At 43.4% G+C, this 22,238-nt stretch overlaps 4 protein-coding genes across 6 annotated transcripts; 1 reads left to right on the forward strand and 3 right to left on the reverse strand.

Annotated features, from left to right (window-relative positions):
• Positions 1-1,199: 1,199 nt before the first annotated feature.
• On the reverse strand, positions 1,200-7,137 carry wbp2nl (WBP2 N-terminal like). The gene is made up of 8 exons (XM_084570983.1): positions 6,999-7,137; positions 6,167-6,275; positions 5,921-6,059; positions 5,721-5,813; positions 5,348-5,551; positions 4,847-4,969; positions 4,380-4,456; positions 1,200-2,342 (listed from the first exon to the last, which is right to left on the reverse strand). Exons 1-8 carry the CDS (start codon positions 7,055-7,057, stop codon positions 2,286-2,288), a joined length of 861 nt encoding a protein of 286 aa, XP_084427109.1. The 5' UTR covers positions 7,058-7,137; the 3' UTR covers positions 1,200-2,285.
• A 666-nt stretch (positions 7,138-7,803) lies between these two features.
• LOC311507056 (zona pellucida sperm-binding protein 4-like) lies at positions 7,804-12,912 on the forward strand. Of its 3 annotated transcripts, none has more exons than XM_084571258.1 (13): positions 7,807-8,057; positions 8,144-8,268; positions 8,894-9,014; positions 9,123-9,257; positions 9,336-9,508; positions 9,585-9,664; positions 9,728-9,861; positions 9,926-10,109; positions 10,203-10,347; positions 10,719-10,788; positions 10,880-11,014; positions 11,088-11,213; positions 11,905-12,912. In XM_084571258.1, the coding sequence occupies exons 1-13, from the start codon at positions 7,865-7,867 to the stop codon at positions 11,943-11,945; spliced, it is 1,662 nt and encodes a 553-aa protein (XP_084427384.1). In that variant the 5' UTR covers positions 7,807-7,864; the 3' UTR covers positions 11,946-12,912. The 3 variants fall into 3 exon arrangements, 2 of the variants coding, with proteins under 2 accessions (XP_084427384.1, XP_084427385.1); XM_084571259.1 differs by lacking the exon at positions 11,905-12,912 and adding an exon at positions 11,704-11,819 and having other exon boundaries at positions 7,808-8,057; XR_014699710.1 differs by lacking the exon at positions 11,905-12,912 and having other exon boundaries at positions 7,804-8,057; positions 10,719-10,802.
• rrp7a (ribosomal RNA processing 7 homolog A) lies at positions 11,370-15,040 on the reverse strand. The gene is made up of 7 exons (XM_084571260.1): positions 14,876-15,040; positions 14,567-14,709; positions 13,421-13,546; positions 13,201-13,324; positions 12,968-13,065; positions 11,622-11,829; positions 11,370-11,522 (listed from the first exon to the last, which is right to left on the reverse strand). Exons 1-7 carry the CDS (start codon positions 14,937-14,939, stop codon positions 11,437-11,439), a joined length of 849 nt encoding a protein of 282 aa, XP_084427386.1. The 5' UTR covers positions 14,940-15,040; the 3' UTR covers positions 11,370-11,436.
• An 861-nt stretch (positions 15,041-15,901) lies between these two features.
• Positions 15,902-22,013, reverse strand: poldip3 (polymerase (DNA-directed), delta interacting protein 3). The gene is made up of 10 exons (XM_084571378.1): positions 21,940-22,013; positions 21,122-21,231; positions 20,574-21,007; positions 20,450-20,494; positions 20,281-20,358; positions 19,955-20,179; positions 19,770-19,847; positions 19,529-19,658; positions 19,005-19,071; positions 15,902-17,018 (listed from the first exon to the last, which is right to left on the reverse strand). The coding sequence occupies exons 1-10, from the start codon at positions 22,005-22,007 to the stop codon at positions 16,802-16,804; spliced, it is 1,452 nt and encodes a 483-aa protein (XP_084427504.1). The 5' UTR covers positions 22,008-22,013; the 3' UTR covers positions 15,902-16,801.
• Positions 22,014-22,238: the final 225 nt, after the last annotated feature.

A 22,238-nucleotide genomic window follows, 5' to 3' on the forward strand; every position in this document is an offset into this window, starting at 1 on the left:
GCCAAGCTACTATGGGGATTGACTCACTTTTGGCGCCAGCATCTAGTGGCCGTTTAAGGAACTGCAAACCACACTTACTTAATTTTTCTACCATTTACATTTGGTCATAACAAGAAACTTTTCTTGTTCAATATGTTATTTAACACATTCAAACATGAAATTCGCCACATTTTAATGTTCTCCCATTCTAACGTTCACAGTTGATCTCGTTATAATATGAAGGATCTCATGTTAACGCGTTAGTAGTATATTGACATAAAAGAAAAGTTTTGTAAATCATATTAATATGAAAATCTTAACAAAAGAAGTTTCCTTTATAACATGATACAGATCTGTTGATATTTTTCTGGCATGGCTGTAACACTAGGTTTAATAATCCGACATTAACCTGCATTTAAATGCAAATGAATCTTTTCATTCATATTAGATTTAAATGTTTGTCCTTGGAGGCGCGTAAAATCCCCCGTAGAGCTCCTTAAAGAACACACAGTGAGGCTTTGCACATCTTTAGCCTAGTTTACAATCTAGTGACGACTACAGAGAAATGTATAGACTTAACATTAGATATATGTTAGTAGTAAAAAGCACACTTCCTTTTCCTGAGCAAGGAACTGGAAAGAATCAGGAGTTGAGCCATAAAGTAGAACTAGTCTTAAAGAATCAGTGGGTGGACAGCCGTGACCGTGACCCAACCCGCTAGTTACTGGTGTCGTTAGGATCTTTGTGGTGATTCGTGGGTCAGTCTTATGTGTTGTGTTTTAGTGCATGCCAACGCCATATTTATTTACTTTTGAATCTGCGTTACACCTGTACAGTGTGGTTTTAAGTAATAAGAGTGCATACAGTATATTGACAGTGTTTCATAATATAATAAAAATAATATTCAGTTAAGAGTGTGGCTAGTTCTTCTTGTCTTATGTCTGGATTTGTTACAAGTCAAAAATTAGGAAAAGCTTGAATCCGAATTAAAGCTGGCGGATTATGTAAACACATTAAAACGGCATATCATTTAAAACTGATGAGGACAAAACCAGTTTCAACTTTTAATAAATGACACATTTATTAGATTTTAATCGACAAATTTCAGTGAAAGAAATAAGAACTGCAAAAGAGCTATTAATATACAGACATTTAATTCAATCGCGCAAACTTATCCCACCCCTCCCCCCATCACCCCATCGCCCATCCCCCGATCCCCCGATCCCCCTTCAAATCCACCGCAGCTGTAGGCAAACTTCGAAACTCGTCCGTTGGCCGTTCGAGATGGGGACGCAATTAAACAACCTTTAGGCGCCTCAGACCTCCTTAAATCTGGAATAAATGGTTTGCGTCGGGAAGTTTCGACAGCAGGAAAAAAAAAAAAAAAAAAAGGAGGAGAAAAACAAAACAAAACGCAGATAGGCCTCCAATAAATCAACTCTGTAACCCCACACGAGAGTAATTACTGAAGGAGTTCCGGTTTCAGCTGGGCTTTGCATACATGAATACAATAGAAGCTAGCAGGGGTCATTCAGCTGGTCAACCTTATTAGGTGAGGTTGAAATATTGCACATACATAGACTTTATCTTCCTGATCTCTCTTCTTTCTTTTTAAACATCACACAGATCCTTTCTTTTTTTTTATATAACCAAGCATCAATAGAGTTATTAAATTATAAGTGTGAAATGAATATTAAGAAGTAATACTTCACATTAGTCATGGATGAAGGAATCATTGCCTTGATATTGTACTGAAATCACGTCTATGAAAAACAACTAATAACCCATATAGGAAAACACACACTGTACTTGCAATGATACTGCAAAAATACTAAACTGTTTATAGGAGGAGTTGTTAATAACTATTAGGAACTGCAATCAATAAATTGCTACAAAATGTTTTGGTAATAAACCTGTCTTAAAAAATACATTCTCTGTATTTCCTCCTTCTTCTTTCAGCTCTCATTGAGGAACAGTAAAGGTGTCCCTAGTTATGTGCTAAAGATTCACACAGAATACAAATGAAGCCCATCACTGATAATGCTAATAATGAGATTTTAGAAAAAGTCGAATGTTTTAAATGACTTTACGTAACAGGGATAAACAGCTTTTTAAATGGTGCGATTGTTCTGTTCCAGTACCCAAAATATCACTGACATCTTTGAGCCTTCTCCCGCCTTGCGTCTGCTTTTCTGTATTCTACATTAGTGTAGGCAATCCATCAATGTTACTCCTTACTTTAGAATATATTAAGGATAGAGAGGAAGGAACCAGAGGAGTGTCGTGGAAGTGGTGCTGGATGAGCCTCAGTTGCTTTTCTTGTCGGGAGAGTTTGGATAGGGTGCGTATGGTGGAGGCCGCTCCTGCACGGAAGTAAAAGACAAGAAAGGAAAAGTCAACACGAGTAAGACTTTGGACAATATCTCTTCAGCTTAATAGAGATTTTAACATAATTGTTTACATGGAGGCTAAATAATCTATTGAGATATGTGTGTTTATATGACTCAAAACAAAGTGGTTTGGCTACGGAGCATCAAATATGACAGAAATGAGTCGTGGGCCGTCAGGGCCAGCAAAACCTTCACTGCTGGCCTTTTCAAATTAATCTTATTAAATTATTCCCAATAGCCTCTTCTTTTCATTTTATGGCTTGTCTGTCTCTGAACTGAGGTGCTTCTGGCGTCAAACGGGAGTCAAACAAATCCGTCAGGGCCTTCACAGTTAAAACTGCAGACGGCTGAAGCTTGAAACACATTGAATCACACTGTAATGACGCTATTCCTTTAACCAGTTACATTTCAAGTTGGTGTTCTTAGGCCTTCTTTGTGGCCTACGCTAGCGTCAGCGTCAGAGAGCCGCTTCATTTAAGCCTAGCTAGCGGTTCATGTTCATCTGTTGCGAGCTATTTTTTGAACTCACGACGGCGAAGGAGGAGACGCTATTGATTTGGATGGAGGTCTTCTTAGAAAGCCATTTTCACGGAGGACTTTCCAGGAAAAACTGGATATTGTGAGGAAAGTCCGCCCAATCCTGGAGCTAGCTAGCCAACCTAAGCCGGGAAAACTTTCAGGTCAGCAACTATGAGCGCTACCCTTGGTTGACAGGCTCCGAGGACAACTCTAAAGTGTTCCTTAAGTTCTGGTGAGTAAAATAAATTATATTTACATATGTTATGTGTATTTTTGCCATTTTATTGGGTCGACATTGATGCTTCTGCTGGATTTGACATATGTGGCGCTGGTGTGGATATTAAGAGGTGTTTTGAATAAGGTTGGAGGTCACTGAAGGCCTAGGTGGAACATGTCCACCTCGCCACTGTCAGAAATGTAACAGAAGAAGATTTTTTGACAACACTGAATTGATTAAATAGAAGGAGGCGACCAAGATGGAGCTAGGTTTTCAACATTGCTGCCCACATCGACTTTAGTTGGTTCATCTTTTTGAAAAACTTCCGAAGTTTCTGTCGACTTCCTTCTTAAACACTTGTTTGAACAAGTGGTTGTTTTGCAACCACCGTGTTTCTTGTCCTTCCTGGAAACTCATCACCTGATGTTTACCCAACACAGGACAAACACGCTCAGAGAGAATGGATTTATTCCAACCAGAGAGAAACCAGCAGATCAAGTGCTTACACGGTTGTTAGGAGCTGATATTTTCCAGACAATCAAAAGGTTGTTTTCTGAGCAAAGTTACCACCAGATAATAATACTAGCTTCTATCATTAAACTTTCAAAAAAAAGGTTTAAAAAGTACTTTTAGATGAATGAAGAAACATTTCAAAATCCAACTTTCATCACAACGGTTAACATATATTCAGTGTAGATCTAAAGGGGCCAGATGGGGCTTAATGAAAGTCTACGTGGTTTAGTTTTATAGGTCGTAGGTCTATATGTGCAGAAACAAAGTGCTGGAAAGCAGCGTTGCAATAACAGCCGTGTGTGCTCCAAAGAGTCTTTGTCCAGTTTGTATCTGAAACACAACTGATGAGGACACGACTGCCAGGCTGTGAGCACCAACCAACAGTCAAAACAAAACTAAGTCCAAATACTGACACTGTTCTTGTTTTTTTTTTTAGGAACAGAAAGCAGGTAGGTCTTTGTTTCTGTGGTTAGCAGAATTTTCCACGGTGGCCTCATTACGTGAGAAACATTGCAACGAATCAACGTATGCAACGCAAATCTAACCATTTACACAATCATCGTGACTCACTGCGTTGACGTGTCCTTGCGTCCCTCATTTACACCACCTCAATCTGATTTCAAAATTCCTTCAGTCTCTTCTGATTGAGGTGGTTGTATGAGGTATTTTTATTCTGATTGGGCTATAATTCCCGTTATTATTGGAACGCTAGCGTCCGTGTTAATGCTGCAGCTGAGGGAAAGACACTCAAAGAAGCTTACCATGGGCATGTAGACATTGTGTGGATTGCTGGGATTATAATACGCGCTGCCTGCTGCTTCAGCCGCCTTGGCGTTACCTGTACACACAAAGACAGGGAGGTAAAGACGGACAGTAGTGGCCGCAGAACACATTCAGGAACAGCTGCTACAGCTGCTAAGCTCCACAGCATTAAGTCATATTCAGCACAAGTGGCAGTCCAACTCTCCCCAACATAGAGATATGCCAAACTGACATTTTAGCGCCAAGCTTAAAGCATTTTCAGGGTGAGACGGGAAAATAAAACCGAGGTATGGCACGGGAGGGAGGCTCGTCTATCCTTTGTCATTTTGACGTGCAGCGAAGGAGACATCCGCACCCTCTTTTTTTTTTTTTTGGGTGGCGTGACTCATTTTTGAGGCAGACAGATCAGATCTGACGGGTGCAGTGACACAAGAGAGGAAAAATAGAGAGCGCGAGACTAACAGACCTGCAGGTGGTGGTGGTGGTGCCGCTGCTGCGGTCCAGTTCTGGGGGGGTGCAGCCCAATTCTGGGGTGGCCCAGGGTACGGAGGAGGTGGGGCCATGTAGTCAAAACCAGCTGGGTACATTCCTGGAACACAGATGGCCGACAGAAAAAAAAAAAAAAAAAGAGGAGAGAGAAAGAGAGAGATGTGGATTCAAGGTCAAAAGAGGTTACAGTCTGTTTGGACATTTTTATTAAACAGCAGATAAAAAGGAGTAAAGGCGAAATGCTGACATGGAGAAAGATGAACGGGAAAGGTGCATAAAAAAGGGTGCTGCATAAATGTGTCGTTCAGCATATTTAAATTTTAAATAAAAAACCAAAGTCTGTACACCCTTTAGGATATATACTGTCTTTGTCTGGCAATACACTTAACAAATGAGAAAGTGAAAGAAAAAGAAAGGGAGAGAAATCTGCAGAAACATTTTAGCAAACAGTTTTTTCTTAAACGACTGAATTCTGTACCTGCAGCCGCTGTTGGATAGGGGTAACCCATGTTGGCGGCAGCGGGAGGAGGCGGCCCGTGGTAGTATCCGTTCTGCTGGGGAGTGGATGGGAAAGGATACGCGGGTGGAGGACCCTGTGCAGCCGGCCCGTAGCCGTTCATCACACCAGGTGAGGGGTAGCCGTAAGAGGGAGCACCATTCTGAGCTGGAGCAGCCCGGGAAGCTACAATAACAGAAGGCGATTAAATGAGGCGGACTTTGATTTCAATCTTTGATCCTTTTCATCCTGAACAGATCTCAATATATTTATCAGCCTCTTTAAAGTTTGACCTTTAATCTCAGATGTATTTACACTTGTTTTAAGAAGTATTTAACATTGACAGCATACAAACCATTTGTGGCCAGTTTGAAGAGCTGCTGTCCCACCTCAATGGCTCCTCCACTGGTGAACGACATCTTAAAATGGGCCTGACCCTCCCAGCCACCTGATTTAAAAAAAAAAAAAAAAAAACACACCCTCAGTTAACTGTTACAAAACAAATATTCCAAACTGTCCACATCACAGATGTGAGATTAAATCCTCTCCACCTACCACCAGGTTCAGCCGACACCGTCCCCTTAATGTAGTTGGCTCCAAAGACCGGTTGCTCAATGCTGCAGCCTTTCATCAGGTAATAGGGGAACATGGCCGAACCCATGCAATCCTTAGTGTTACTGGACACAAACACCATCTAAGGCGGAGACGACAACGGGAGACACATAAATATGAAGTTCACATCCAAACAGACCGCAGCAGTAAAAAGCACGTTAGATGTATTTTATGTCATTTGAGCTGTACCCTGTACGGTGTGAGGTAAATGGTGCCCTTCTTAGTCCCCCTCAGCAGATCCGTCTTGCAGGAGACGTCGCTGAATGATAGCTCCACATTCTTGCACTCCCTTACAACGCTGAAAACAAAAGTAGATAGATAAATACATGCTTTATTTATCCTGTGGGAAATTTGGTATCAGGTAGCAGCATTACACGGAGACACAGAGGAATTAGTCAGCAAAAAGGGTAAAAAAATAAAGTATAATGAGATAGAATGTATATATAAGATCTACAAAAGTATAAATGGAAATATACAAAAATATATACAAAAGTATACAAACCGTTAGCATCTTTATAACATATGTTAGCTGCTATGCTACAGAATATTACTCATACTTTTTGTTTTGTATTGTATTGTATTTAGTAACACATACTTAGCATAATACATTATTTTATAATGTGTCATATCAGTGACGTGACACAGTGACATAGTTCTAAAAACAACACTGAAGCGAAACCACTTCCTGTTTTTGTCACAGTCGGGCTAACGTTACAGGTTAGCCATCTTGTAAACCACATTTAGAGGGGGCTATAAACTGCAGCGGCCTTTGTTATCGTTTTATATTTTTAGAAAAACAGTGAATAAAAAAAGTTAAACCACTCCCAAAAAGCGAAAACGGATAAATAACTAAAAAAAACATACGTGTCAGGTATGCTAGCCCGGCAAGCTAGCGGGAAGCTAACTGCGCGTTGACTACGCACTGGAAACTAGAACGTAAACAAGCCTAAATTAGAGGCGACAGCTAGCTAGCTAGCTAGCAAATCAAATTACCGGCACGGACGCGGAACAATACACTTACGTTTCTCCGTTGTTTATCAAAACTCCGCCGTTTTGGGAATGATTCCGATTCAGAGCCATGTTTTAAGAGGTGTCTTCAGCTCCCCTGCTGCCCGTGGCTAATGCTAAAGGCTGACTGGCGGAGACCCCGGAAACGTCAGACGCGTTACGTCGAGACCACGTGACAGCTCGTGATCAACCATGTGACAGTGAATCAAAACATTAGCATAAAAGCTGATGATAACAGCTGCTTCATGTCCCTTAAAAACATTATTTAACATATAATTTGAAAGCAACAGGAAGCTAATTTAGTTAAAAGTAATATTCTGTGAGATTAGAATCAAGAATCGAGTCAAATCCGTGCAGAATAATATGTATATTGGTAAATATAATAACAAACAGCTCATAAAATTATCTCCAAATAAAAACAAGTCGCGCATTTTCCATGTTAAACACATTTATAACAAGACAACCTGACAGGATGAACAGACGCTGCCATGAATAAAGCTTTAAGATCGCTTATGTAATATGGGTGCAAGCATCGCCATGGGGAGACTGGGGGTGGCAGGGCTTTTTGAGTTACGCAACGACTTCATTTAATACATCCTCGAGGATACACAGAGCCCCGCGTGCCCCCTGCATCCTATTTATTATTTAAACGATGACCTTTTTATTAATTAGCAGCCCATTCTGTCCCGCTTTTAAAAATCAGCCTCCCAGTGCGCACAGGTGGACGCTTCTTATTTTATTACAGGACCGAGGCTTCACACAAGCTTCAGACTAATTAACACTAATTAAGAGGTGTCACGTGATCAGTTCCACGTGTCTTTGGGAGAGAAAAAGAAAAGCGGATATTTCTGGAGTCAAAATTAGCCAAATTATAAGAAGATGAATTATTATTGTTATTGTTATTATTGTGCAAAACTTTGTTTCATCGCTTTGCTTTTCACCTCCGTGGCTCAGCGGTGTTTGTGCACGCAGAAGCGGAGGTCACAGCTCGCCGTGCCCGCGGTCACCTGCTCCACCCGGGGCATCAGAGCCGTGTTCGGTCCGCGGGTCAAACACAACGTGCACGTAAGAGGTGAGGTCGCTTTAACCTCTTGGAGATTATGTTAAAAACGGACTCTGCATTTGCACCGCGTTCATTAATATCGTGTGTTTCTTGAGACTGGACAGGAGCTGCGACCCCTGTGCCTCAGTCTGAGGGGTCATGTGGGGTGAGGATGAGCAGAAGGGAGAACAGGAGCCTCTCGTTTTTCAGCAGATACGACGGCTGCTATGCTCACATTGAGGTAAAGCAAATAAGATTAATCAAATTTGTGAATTTTGTAGGGAGACACTGAGATTTTACTTCTACAACATGTCTTCTGTGAGTTTAGTAGAAAGAAAAGGACTCATTCATTTTACTTTATTGCGCATTTAATTTAACATTTGTGCAAACCGCTGCACGTTCAATGTGATATTTCCTAATTTGCTTGTTCAAACGGGAAATTGCAGAAGAAAATAACCGTCTCATTTTATGCAATCAACAAGAAAAGTGTCATTAGGATGTGCACTATTTGAAATTGCATGGAAATATAATAAAAAGGTTGTTTTTCTTTCTTACACTGAGTCAGAAATCTCCACATCAGTGACACTTACTGTACATACATCAAACTTTCCAGCTCCATTCTTGTCTTGCAGCCTGATTGATATCATATCTAGATCATAATCAAGCAGATTCAATATTCAATCATTATTTATTTGGTAGAAAACGGGTTAAATTTTATGCAAGTAAAAGTTCTGCAGCTCCAAATTCAGCATGCATGCAGCTGTGCCTCCTTTACTGGATCAGCCTGCAAAATAAAATTCAGAAGGACGCAAATGCAGAAGAAGAGCACAGAGCATCCTCATGTGTGTATCGTGACTGATCCTCAGGGCGGCAAAGTGGTGGTCCCTCTGCAGGTCCAGCTGAGGGGAGAGGATCGGTGGATCAGGGTAAACATCAGCTGTCCCCTGATAAAGAGGCGCAGCAGCAAGTCCGGCTCGGTCCCGACACGTGAGTAGAGCGGCATCTTTTGTCTGGTTGATTGTTTGGAATGATGCCTCTGGTCTTCACATGCTAGTTTAGGACAATAAAACATTACTTCTTCTTCTTCTGCTCCAGCATTACCCGGAAACTGTGACACAGAAAGAGATCTACGAGTAGATTGTGGAGACGAAAGCATCTCCAGCGATGCCTGCAACAAACTTGGGTGCTGCTTTGACCCTCAGGAGTTGACCTGCTTCTACAAGCTCAATGGTAAGGGTAGCATTCAGGGAAGGTGTTAATGCACACTGCTCTTGTCCCTGATGTAAGATTTGTCGTCACTCCGTCCAGCCTGCTCTCTGGACGGACACTTTGTCTTCACGGTACACGCCACGGACACGCAGCCGCCCATCGATCCTGGCAGCCTCATAATCAAGGACCAGCCTCACTGTTTCCCTGCCGTCACGACCCCAGACATGGCCGTCTTCAAGATAGGAGTAGCTGACTGTGGCGCAAAGATGAAGGTGATTCGGCTTATCCTGGCTTTGATTCCATTTGCGTAAAAGCGTCGCCTGATATTTTTCTCTGCACGGATCTCAGGCAGACGGAGATATGTTGATCTACGAGGTGGACGTGGAGGAGCTGCACGCCGAGAGTGCAAACAAACACTCCCCATTCAGGTTTGTTCTCGTCTCTCGCAGAATCGACAGCCACAGATATTTTGCCAAGTGTTTCATTTTTAGTCTCCAGGTCCAGTGTGAATTCGAGGCGTCGGATCTAAAACGAGCCGCAGATTTGAAGTCCTGGTTTGCAGTCACCGATCCTCCACCTGTGGTTGCACAGGGAACCATTAAAGTGCAGATGAAGATAGCCACAGGTATGAAAACGTAAATGTTTTATGAGCGTAAAAGGGACTGATTTGTGATTATTCCTTCACCCAGATTCGTCTTTTACATCCTTCATTCCCGAGGATCAGCTTCCTCTCACGCTACCGCTCGGTGAAGCCGCGAACGTGGAGATTTCCCTCGCGCGGCCGTCCCCGGACCCCTCGCTTTCCCTGCGCGTGCGAGACTGCTTTGCCTACCCCGTGTCTCGACACTCGGTGTGGACGCTCCTCTACGACGGGTAAGGGTCGACGGTTGTTATCGTAAAGCGATGCTCGAATGTCACTGAGCAGCAGGAATCGTCCTTCTCTCCCCCCACCCCACCCCTACACAGATGTCCCAACCCTCTGGATGACATGAGAAGCTCTGTCCCCGTGGACGACCAGGGGAAGACCAGCGCCCACTCACAAGCCAGGAGGTTTGATGTCAAGACCTTCGCCTTCTTGAGCCCCGACACCGGTCATCCGAGTGTGGAGGAAGTAAGGCCATCATGTTGACATAAGCTCATTGGCCAGTAAATTAGGTACACTAGTGAAAATGAACTCTTAATATGACGGTCCTGCGCTAAATCTCAGCTTTTTGACGTGAGCTTTTATTTAAAATAACTGAGAAATTCAACTTTTCATGTCTGTAGTGCTACTGAACTGTATTGTGCATGTTCCTATTAATTTGGCAATCCCATTTTAGTCAGTGGGCTAGGCTAAATAACATTAAATTGAACATTTTATGCAGGACTCATATTAGAATGCATTCATTCTACTGTACCTAATGTTTTGACAAGTGAGCATCTTTAACTAATACAGGGTGCATTTCCACGATCTCTCTCTCTCTCTCTCTCTCTCTCTCTCAGATCTACTTCTACTGCTGGGTGGAAATCTGCACCGACGACGTTGACTGTGCTCAGCGTTGCACCCTCATTTGTGAGCGCATCACGGTACAATCTCACATCGCACACGCTCCCCGCGCCTTTCCCTTTTTTTTTTTTTTAATCGGCGCGCTCTCCCTCTGCAGCGTCCGAGGGCGAGAGGCAGAGAAGAGAGGTCGCATCCGAGTCCCACTGGGCGCAGCTGGTCTCTTTAGGACCGCTGAAGATGTTCCAGAATAACACGGAACCGGAGGACGGCCCGTGTTGGAGGCAGAGCACGAGTGAGTCCAGCTAAAAAAAAATATGTGCTCATCACGAGAATGGCTACTAGTGATATATCTTCCTCTTCCTCAGTGTTTCAGGTGACTGTGTATATTCTCTCTGGAGTCTCTGCTGCCCTGCTGTTGATCCTGATCTTCATCTTACGGTCGAGGTGTCCGAAGACAGACGTGCAGCAAACGGCCTCCATGAATCACAAATGTAACGTACATTAAATGTGCTTTATCCCCACTAGATGTTAAGACTTCATTGTTAATGATTTCTGTACTGAATGTGACTCTCTTCGTCCACGGCAATCGTTTCAAACATATTCAGTGTCTTGCAGGTAGTTAAATAATCAGGAAAACTCAATTAGGATAATAGTTTATTCACATAAATCCTCAGGTTTGTGGCGTAACTAAAACAAACAAACATAAATGTAGACTCAGTATGGTCTGAACTTTCTCTGCGCCCTCAGTAGAGCTATTCTCTGTTTATCCTCTTCAAACTTTTTCCTTAGTTCAGCAATATCTGAAAAACAAAATAAAAATATATATAGCTCACAGGCTCAAATCAGAATATATATTGTTTTTCTCCATGGACTAGTTTAGGTAATATCCGATAACTTACGTTCTTTCTGCGTGTTCCTGTGCTGCCAGGTGTAGAAGTTCATGAGCTCCTTCCTCTTCTTCTTCCTAATCTCTTTCTGCAGAGCCCTCTGATTGGCCGCCTCGCTGTGGGGGCGGGCCTTGGCGCCTTTATGTCCTCTGGTGACTTTCACCCAGCCCTCTTCGTCTTCTTGCTGCTGCCCGGCCTCCTCTTTCTGCCGCTCTTCTTCCTGTTGCCAAAAATAAATAAATAAAACCAGGATGAACTCAGGTGGCCCAAGGCCTCTAATCATTTTTTTTTCCAGCCACTTTGTGCCGCCTCGTCTCCTCCGTCCTCCTGTCCTGATGGATGTCTCGAGGATCAAGCTACAAGCAGAGGCGCAGCTGGAAAATCATTTTGTGAATACAGAAGTGAACATCCAAGTTGTGATGAACGCTGTTATGCTTCATCTGACAGTAGGCGCAGCTGTGCCTCACTTCATATTTAACTGGTGTCACTTTAAAATAACGTCTCGTTTTTGACACGTGATTAATTCAGCAACGGTGAGAATGGCTAAAGGAAACAAACCTCCTTGAGCAGAAACGGACAAAGACAGACGGTGGAACAGCTCCTCTAAAGTGAAGCCAAAGCAAGTAGAGCTCCCCCTGGTGGCTGGCTGCAGTATAGGCCATAAGCTCCACCCCCTTCCATGTTAGTGGGCGGGGCTTGGGCCAAACTAAAACGCTAAAATACAGGTCAAATAATTTTTTTTCAAGTACAGTTTCTGTCATTTTAGGTAGTTAATATAATGTTGATGCATGATCAAGTGTCTTTTTTTAGCTATAGAAACAGGATGTGACATAATGGTGACTACCAGTTGCCATGCCAACCACTACGTAAAGATCCCGTGAGACTGAGAGTTGTTAAAAAATAAACTAAAGATAAGTACAGTGTATAATCCGAAATTTCCTTGTAACTGGTGGAGGTCGAGCAGAGTGTAGCATTAAACAAAAACACGATTGAGTCTGGAGGAAGTGTGGGTGGAGCATCAATATCGCGGCTCCACTCTCGGACTCTACTGCGCAGACTCTGGCTCCAAACTCACAAGATGGCGGCGACCATATCCCCGGGAAAATGGCATCAGTTTTGACCAATGCAAGGAAGTGGGTACGTGTAGTCCATATTTATATACAGTCTATGGTTCAGCCTCAAAGCTCCATCAGAGCAAGATTTGAGAAAAATATTTGCATTTACTGTCGTTGTGACTTAAGTTAATACCGGAGTATGTTGAGTCTCAAATGCCTCTTGTTGGCTGAGCACACAGCTGATACAGAGAGCCTGACTTTAGATTCAAAGATGTACAAACTGAGAAATGCTTCCACTCTTACCTGCTGTTTACGCTTGTCGTAGTCTTCCATAAAAGAGTCGACCATTTGCTGTAGTTTTTCTGGCTGAATGAAAGACTCTGTGTACTGCTGAATCCATTCTGGCAGAGACAACACACCACAAAACATAACATGTATGTGTCAAACTGGTGATTTAAAGGTTTGGATGACGTTGAAATATTTAAGAAGGTCGTACAAAGGAACCCAAAACACCCGAGATATAAAATAAAACTCACTCTGTACTCCTGTTTTCACTGGACGCTGCTCCGTGCTGACCACCAGAGGAACGTCATGCGGGTGGGATTTAACTGCTGGTAAACTGGAGGAGTTTCTGAACACAACGTAGCCGACTTTGAAACCCTGATGGAGATGGATGAGAGATGCAGCTGGTAAGAAAATATATCGCACGTAAAGAAAGAAACAGGAAGGAAAAGAAAAGCAGCGATGTATGCCGACCTGTTTTTCAGCTGGTCTGAAGAACTTGGACAGTCTGGGTCCAGACTCCTGCGAGGAACCCGGGTGATCTCTCAGCTCCACCGACTGAACTTCGCCAAACTGTGAGAACAGCTCTCTGACAACAACCTACACAGAGACGAATAACAGTCTGCAACGGTTACTATAAAACTCCCAAATTATTTTATGCAGTTCATTAGGTGAAAACTAATACAACAGTCCTGCACCAAATCCTCCTTCATGACTGTTATAATGTTCAGTTTATGTTGAAATAGCATCAGAAAGGTGGTAATTCAATTGGATGATGAAGGGTTAGGGTATAGGACCCTGAAGTATAGGCTTTATTGAGATTACACCCACTGGCCAGTACATTAGGTACACTACTGAAAACAAATGCACTCTAACACAACAGTCCTGCAGTAAATTATATATTTATAATGTTCGGTTTATATTGAAACAGTCAGAGAGGTAGTGATTCAACTGGATCAGGGGGTGTCGAACTCATTTTAGTTCAGGGGGCCACATACAGACCAATTTGATCTCAAGCGGGCGGGACCAGTAAGATAACAGCATAATAATCTATAAATAACGACAACTCCAGATTTTTTCCATTTGTTTTAGAGCAAAGAAGAACAAGTAAATTAGGAGAATGTTTACATTTAATAAACTATCCTTAAAAAATGAAATTCCTCTTACTTAAATAGTGGATAAATATGGGCTAACAGTTATATTCACTTTGCACTTTGCAAATTCAAGCTGCGGCCAGATTAGACCTTCTGGCGGGCCTCTTTTGGCCCACGGGCCGTATGTTTGCCACATGCGAACTGGATGATCATTTTGGAGGATATAGTTTGTGGTGCTGTTAAACTGGATAAACATTTAAGAGTGTCTATTTAATCTAGCCCACTGGTATAAAAAACTAAATGTCAAAATAACAGGAACATGTGTCAACAACACAATTCAACATTACTACAAACCACAACCTCAACAATGAAAACAAAGACGAATCAACAGCTCTGTCTGTTATTTTAAACTGATGCTGAATATCACAACCTCCTAGATGATAGGATTTACTGCAGCACTGTTATAATACAATGTTTTCACTAGTGTACCTAATGAACTGGCAGGTGATGAGACTATAACCTGTACCTCTGAGCAGTATGGAGGGATGTTGAGCACAAATAGAGTCCGGTCCAGCGGTCTGCCTGAGCTCTTCTCCGCTCGGACTTTGTGCTCTTTCACGTAGAGCGAGTGTCGAGCAACACTGTCGGGACTAAACTGTAAAGACAACACTGCGAAGAAAGACAGAATCTGTAATTAGTAGCAGGCTAAAAGAGGAGTACGTAGCGATATACATATATATTTAAACACCTGAACCGCTTCAAATGACTGTCAGATAATAACGTGATATTATACCAAAAAGAAGAAAATAATATTCTTAAATTCATTAATAAATACCCGCAAATCCTCCAGGAATAATACAGGGGTGGCTTGTGGCGTGTTTCTTCTTGGACGGCGCCATTTTGGTGTTGCTCTAAAGAAACCGGAAGTAGTTTATCTCCTACGTGTTGATTGGCCGACTCCAAACCAACCCGGAAGTACAACTAAAATGTTGTTTCTCTCGAACGAAGAGCACGCGTTGGTGTTATTGACATAAATATTTGCCCTAAATTAGTATAATCAGACGCATTTTATAAAAATAAATATATATAAATGAAGCGAACATGGAAATAAAATTATTATATTTGTATTGTGAATGTTTCGTCGCATTTTTTTTTAGCTTTAAATAGCTTTTATTTACGAAACTTATTATGAAATACATAAACAACAAGACTTCACCTTAATATATTTAAAAATTTGGAATGTAAAAATGATCCAGAATTAATACTTTTATAAAACACAATCATTCGTCCATGAGGACTTAATAAAATGTCCCATATTCAAGATGAGAAAACTGGATAAAGCTTCAGGATAAGCAAAAATTATAGTTTAAATTTTAAATCATTATTGTTTATTGGTTCTTCCATGATTATTTAAAAAGAGACTGAAACACAGTATATGCATGGATTTATGGATAGGTGGTTAAAAGTTCACCAAAGGAAATAATACCAGAACTTATGTATATAAATATATAAAATGGGATGCTCCAGAAACAGATTTTCATATAATTTTTAATTGCAATTGTCTCGTCTTCTTCCGCTTATCCGGGTCACGGGGGCAGCGGCCTCAGCAGGGAAGTCCTCTCACTTCCACCAGCTGCTCCGGAGGAATCCCCAGGCGTTCCAAGGCCAGACGAGAGATATGATCCCTCCATCGTGTCCTGGGTCGGCCCCGAGGTCTCCTTCCAGTGGGACGTGCCCGAAACCCCTCTGCGAGTGTATGTCCGAGCTCCTTACCCTAGATTAGAAAGCCTGAATGCTGTGTTGGGCAAATATCCAAACAAATCATCACTTGGACGGGAAAAGACGAGTCTCAGACGACATCTACAAAGCTAAATGTTTAATGGCAACATCTCACAGACAGACAGACCTCACGGCTCGCCTCCTAGCGGCCGACATGCCATGAAAGCAACAGAAAGTAATGTACAGTCCATCAACAGAAGTCGTACGTGAACTAGTAAGAACAGTAAAGAGCGTACACTGCTCCGAAACTAGACAACCGAATAAAACTGGTCACAAACGGAGCACACGACTTCCCACGAGAACAGTAAAACCAAAGAAAACTAAACATAATGTGACGGTGTGATAACTGGTTCAGCTGGGGGTTTACGGTTCTGTCCATGATTTACAAGCTTATTTTGGCTCACATGTTCTGGGGGTGAACTCGGGTTGAGATGCTGCGAGAGTCTGCCGGTGCCGCCTCTGCTGTGTAGTGTCGTCTCTTTTCTATTTAAGTCCTATGGTCTTGTCCACAACAACCAAAACAAAAAGAGGTACTGGCAACACAAAATGTACATACCAGCGTCTTTAGCAGCTCTCTAATAATAACAACACCTGTTAACTGTTAACTGGAGATTTTAGATTTGTTTTCCTCGTTTTTTTTGGAGAGTAGAGATAAAAAAACAAAAACTCAACACATCTAAATGGACTGCCATTAAATTAAAAAAAAAAAAAAAATCCTGAACATCCAGTCTGATTCGTCCCTCCCCCTCATGCCCTTCACTGGATTATGATCCTTCCTTCCACTGGTCCGTTTCAGAAACAAACAGATGACATTTGATACCACAAAACCAAACCTATGAGTCCACAGTAGTCATGTATACCAAATGTGTAAAAATCTGTTGCGTGACAGAAGGTGGGTCGTCTGCTGTCAAGGTGGAAATCTTTTTTCTTTTTCTTTTTTTAACGTTAACACTGAGAATGCGGCACTACGAACGGACTGGACTTATATCTTGATGCGGAAGGCGGTGGCCTGCGAGTTGGGGGGCTCGGTGGTGGAGCTGGACTGCGCCGTGGACTTGAACAGGGCCTTGAGGATGGTCTGGGGGTCCACTTCGGGAGTGGGCTGAGAGGAGGCTCGCTGGCCGGCGGGGCGAGACAGAGAGGGGGGCAGGCCGTCCTTCTTCGTCCCGCCGCCTGTGCCCGGTGTGTCGCTGAGTCTCCTGTGGGAGGCCAGAAATGAAAGAGTCATCACAAGTTATCAAGACCACAAAGGAACTTACATCAACAGACGCTGGCAATAACAGTTAAGAGACGCTAAACTCGAGCAAGATGGCGGCGCGAGTGGTTGTAGCGGCCCGGGCTCCTCTGGTTTCCAGTTACATTCATCTGTGTGCTAATGACTGCTTTTTGAGCCCCGTCTGACAAGGGCTCAAAACATCACCTCACACCCCTCCCACCCCCACCATGGACTGTTCTCCCTGCTGTCCTCTGGAAGGAGGTCCCACAGCCTACGGAGCAGAACAGCCGCAAGACTGCTCAACTCATAATATTTCCCCCCTCCTCACCCACACACACAGGACTGCTCTACTAAGGACCTCTGTGCCGTATTGCCGTGAAATATTATCCTGTAATTAAACTTTATATGTGTATTTATTCTATTTTTTGTATATACTGTTACTGTCAGTATTCCTGCTGTGCTCTGAGCCACTGCACTGAAACTTCATTCATTCGTTCATCTTCTGTAACCGCTTGTTCCTGTGAAGGGTCACGGGGGTCTGCTGGAGACTATCCCAGCTGTCGTCGGGCGAGACAGGCCTCCAGTCCATCACAGGGCTAACACAGAGAGACACTCACACCTACGACCAATCTAGAATCACCAATGAACCTAACCAGCATGTCTTTGGATGGTGGGAGGAAGCTGGAAAACCTGGGGAGAACCCACGCAGACACAGGGAGAACATGCAAACTCCACACAGAAAGGAACCAGTCGGCCCATGGATTAGAACCCTGGACCTTCTCTCTGTGAGGCACCAGTGCTCACCACCTCGCCACTGTGCCTGTCTGAAATTTCATTTTGATGTAAATCTAAATGACAAATAAAGTCTGTCTAAGCCTGCTGTATATATATTGTATAGGGTATAGCTGCTATAGTTTCTATTTTTATTGCTTCCGAACCAAAGAGCTGCTAAACTGTATTTTGTTTGTTTTTCACTGGTCGATAACAATAAAAAAACTTCTTCTCAGATCTAATCACCAGTACCTGCCTATTTAAGGCAGCTGAATGGAACAGATTGTTTCACACTTCAATGTGAAAGCTGCGTTTCCACCACAGGAACTTTCCGCGGGGATTAGGAACCTATGGTAGCTCTCCAGGATCTTTCACCCCCAGTGTTCCCCACTGGCATGGGGCTTGGGGCTCGCGTCAGTGGCGGTGTATGGAGGTGTACCCCATATGATGAAAACTACAATAAGAGACTCTACGAGATTTGATGGCCACTGATTTGAATCCGTCCGACTCAGACTCAACTGACGATAAGTTTCACCATGACAAGGCTCTTAGTTTAACTGAAACCTGTGAGACTATCTCTGGTTAGTTATGAGATTGAGATTGCAGCGCTCCACCATAATATATGCATTAAAAGGAAACACTGACTGCCCTTGCTCCAAATATAGCCCAGGAATTTTGGGGTGAGGTTTACAGAGCTTAACATTTCAGACTGCCTAGGTATTGAATCATATATATTGCAGCCACAAATTTTCCTCAGCTCTATGTACAGGTTAAACAAGTCTCTTTAATTAAAGTCTAGCATTTCGAGTGCTTGCCCTTTTTCAAGCGCTAACACAATGGCGCTTGCCTTTCAAAGCGGTGAATCACGATTAACGTGAGCACGGTTTAAGTCTCACTTGTGCTCATCTTTGTCGCAGTGTTGGTGCTTTAAGAGACATTATCGTTGTATAAGCTTCTGCATAACCTGCGTTTGAAGCAAGTAGCTGGATAGCGGCGTGCAAAATGATTCATAAACGCAGCCATCACGGTTTTACAAATCAACAGTGGAAACAAATCTGAAGGAACGTTTTAGGTCCTTGACAAATGGTTCTTTTACTAAACATTTTAGCTGCAACACACACAGAAAACATGCACAGAAAACAGATTAGTCTACAGATGAATTTAAATGGAAGAAAGGAAGGCTCGTGTGCTCACTTACAGTAGAATAGGCTGATCAGACGTGATGACATTTCCCTGAATGTGAAGGTTACACTTCATGGGTTGACCTAGGAGTAGACGAGAAGAAGAAATGAGGGCAGGTGCATAAAAACAACAAGCTATGGAGAACAAATACCTGGGTGCTTCAGTTAAACAAAAAACAATAACACAGCAACGATAGGGGTGTAACGATACGTGTATTTGTATTGAACCGGCTCGGTACAGGGCCGTGCATGGGTGAGTTCCCGGAAAGGAAGCTGTGTGTGTTTATTTTCCGCCTGCAGCTACACGTGCAGCCCGCGTGTTTCATGCCTACTGGTAGTGATAAACAGGAGCTTCAAGAACCTCCCTCGTTGTTAACGCCTCCTGCTTGGTTACAGGTACGTATCGAACCGTGATTTTTGTGTATCGTTAAGCCCCTAAGCAACGATTCTAACCAGAAAACGTATAATTTCCACAGCAGTCGTCAACCTGCATACAAAGCAGAACCCGTGTGAAGCGTGCGTCCTTGCTGCCAGCACTCACCGTCCAAGCAGCGGTTGTTGTACTTCCTGTACGCGCTCACGGCGTCCTCTTTGCGGACAAACACCACTTCAGCTACGCCCACCTTCACCAGCCGTGCTCGCTTCAAGGCACCGCACACGCAGAACAGTTCCTGGAGGACAAAACACACCCCGACTGAGTCACCGTGGCACAGCAGAACTCGGCACGTCGTTGAATTTCAACAATCCAAAAAGCTTAAAGGCGAATAGTGGACTTTGCTCACCACTATGTCTTCCTCTGTGACCCGGGGGTGCAAGTTGTTCACCGTTATTTTCGTCCCCTCCAAAGGGCTGAAAGCAGGCTGGAAAAAGAAATATGAAATGTAATGAAAATGACTGACGTAAAACCGTTTGTACAGGTGTGTAGCTTAATGTCACTTAAGCAAGAGCTGCAAGCTGCAGTGTTTACCTGAGGCGGAGTAGGGGCTGTGGTGCTGGTCTGAGCTGCGCCCTGCTGAAGAGTCCTGGAGACCGGCTGTAAGGTCGCGGCCGAGGAGCGGGCGGCGGCGGCCGTGCTGGCGTTGGGCCGGGTGGGAGCCACGGGGACAGGAGGCCGCGGGGCTGTGTAGGCGTCGTTTTTAACCACCTTGGTGATTGGGATCGACATGGAGAACGCAGAGCCGACTGCACCAGACTTTTTGGAATGAAGATACGGAAAGGAAGAGTTTAATTCAATGAGGGAACACGTACCCTCCACCTCTGCACTCAGGCCAGCTGACATGAAGCTAATCTTACCCGTGACTGCAGCATACTGTGTGCAGTGGTTATCTTTAGTTGTTTACTGGGGGTACCATCGTGCTCATTTAAAACGGGCTGTGGAAAAGAGTAGAATCTATTCAGCACCATGTTTTACAGCGTTAGCCAACAAACAATGGAAACACATCATAAAGAAAATCAGCTGTACCTGCGGAGCCGCACGTATGCCACTAGACATCCCAACAGGACGTTGCTGTAAAAAGAAGGGCCATATATTACAGAGCAAAGTATGTGTGCAAGCTCTTCAGCTGATCTAACTCATTAAAACTCACCTGGATGGTCTTAGTTATTTTTAGAGGAGGTGTAGCAGCACCCTGTGTCTGAGTCCCTCCGATGCTCCTCTTGAGGCTCAGCCTATCCCGAGCATCCATCATCCTCACATTATTGCTCGGCTGTGGCGTCACGCCGCCCCTCGCGTTCAGTCCTTGCACACCGGGGCCAAACTGCCTCGTGTTTACTCCGGCGAGATCGTTGCTGGTGTGTATCTGTATCTGCGGCACGAGTTTCTGGCTCTGTAGCTGGTGCGTCGCCGCCGTCTTCTGTACGGTCTGTGCGGGGACGGTGAACTGCCCCTGCCCCTGCCCCTGTTTGCGGGAGTTGATCATCTGGCGGGCATCCTGCACGCCACCCGCTCCTCCCCTGCCGCGGATTTTGAAGCGGGCATCTTTCTGGACCAGTTTTTCTCTGGCGTCTTTTACTTGAAAACCTGGAGAGAGAGATGAGAAGAGAGGTTTTAAGGGGAAGAAAGATAATTTCACTCCCCCAAATTCGCACCGCTCACAGATCAGTTAGATTACTGAGGAACACCGAGGGCCCGTACCTGTTCCTCCTCCTCCTCCTCCAAGCCGCTGTCTTACATCATTAACACCGATCTTCTGGCGCGCATCAAAACTTTTGCCAACTCCTCCTGCTCCCCGTCCAAACATGGGTCTGACAAAAAAAAAACACAAACAAGTTTCATTAATTTTAAAAGTTTTATATCATATATTATAATTAGAGAGAAATTGCTCAATTCTTCACTTATAAAAAAAAAAAAAAAAACTCCCAGTAGCATATTAAGTGGTCATTGTTACTAGGGAGATTAAAATGATGTAATTACTTTGTCGTTTATCTAATTGTATTTTCCTCCACAATACAGAGCAACTGCATTCAAAGGTTGACTAACTTTAAATATAATTACCTCTCTATGTTAAATAATGGTTTGGCAGTTTACTTCAACCCAACTGCTTCCACCAACTACTTGTTTCCCAGAAATGAAACAAAAAGCATTGCTGCCCTAAACATTAGCTTGCTAGCTAAGCCTAGCGAGCGACGCTATAAACAACACGGTCTCAACGGACTGAATTTTTTAAGATTTAACAGTACGGCAACTTAGAATATAGTTGCAAGCGTGTTTACTAATTAACCTATATTTTCATAATTTTCTATAAATGACTCCATGCGCTTAAGGCCTACAGTTAACGGCAGCTGCTCAGCTCGGTGTTTTGAATGCAATCGCTGCTAGCCGTGTTGAGCTAGTGTTAGCTTGCGCTAGCCACCTAGCTACCAGCAAGTCTCAGTTCTAGCCATTAAATGTTAATAAAAGGTTCTAAGACCTCGATAATCAATCGTTCACCAGTGGAGTAAGCGTTTAAATACCTTTTAGCTTGAGCTTTGAGGTTAATACCGCGCCGTCGTATAACTTCATCTAAAGAGACGTCTGCCATTTTCTCTTTCAGTGTCCAACAGCGCGTGCGCAAGTGTGAAGATTTTTTTAGCTACCGCTACGGAAACCGTTTGGGACCAAAAAGGATAATGGTTGTCGGGGATTGGCCGCTTATATTGTTTTAAAATGCGCGTTTGCTCATCACGTGCGTAGTAATTAATAATGTCTATCAAGGCAGCGTTTGTATATATTGATTAATTACACAAGACTATGTCGATTAAAAACATTAAGA

Source organism: Chelon labrosus (genome assembly GCF_963514085.1).
Source record: "Chelon labrosus genome assembly, chromosome: 21".
Lineage (NCBI taxonomy): Eukaryota > Metazoa > Chordata > Actinopteri > Mugiliformes > Mugilidae > Chelon > Chelon labrosus.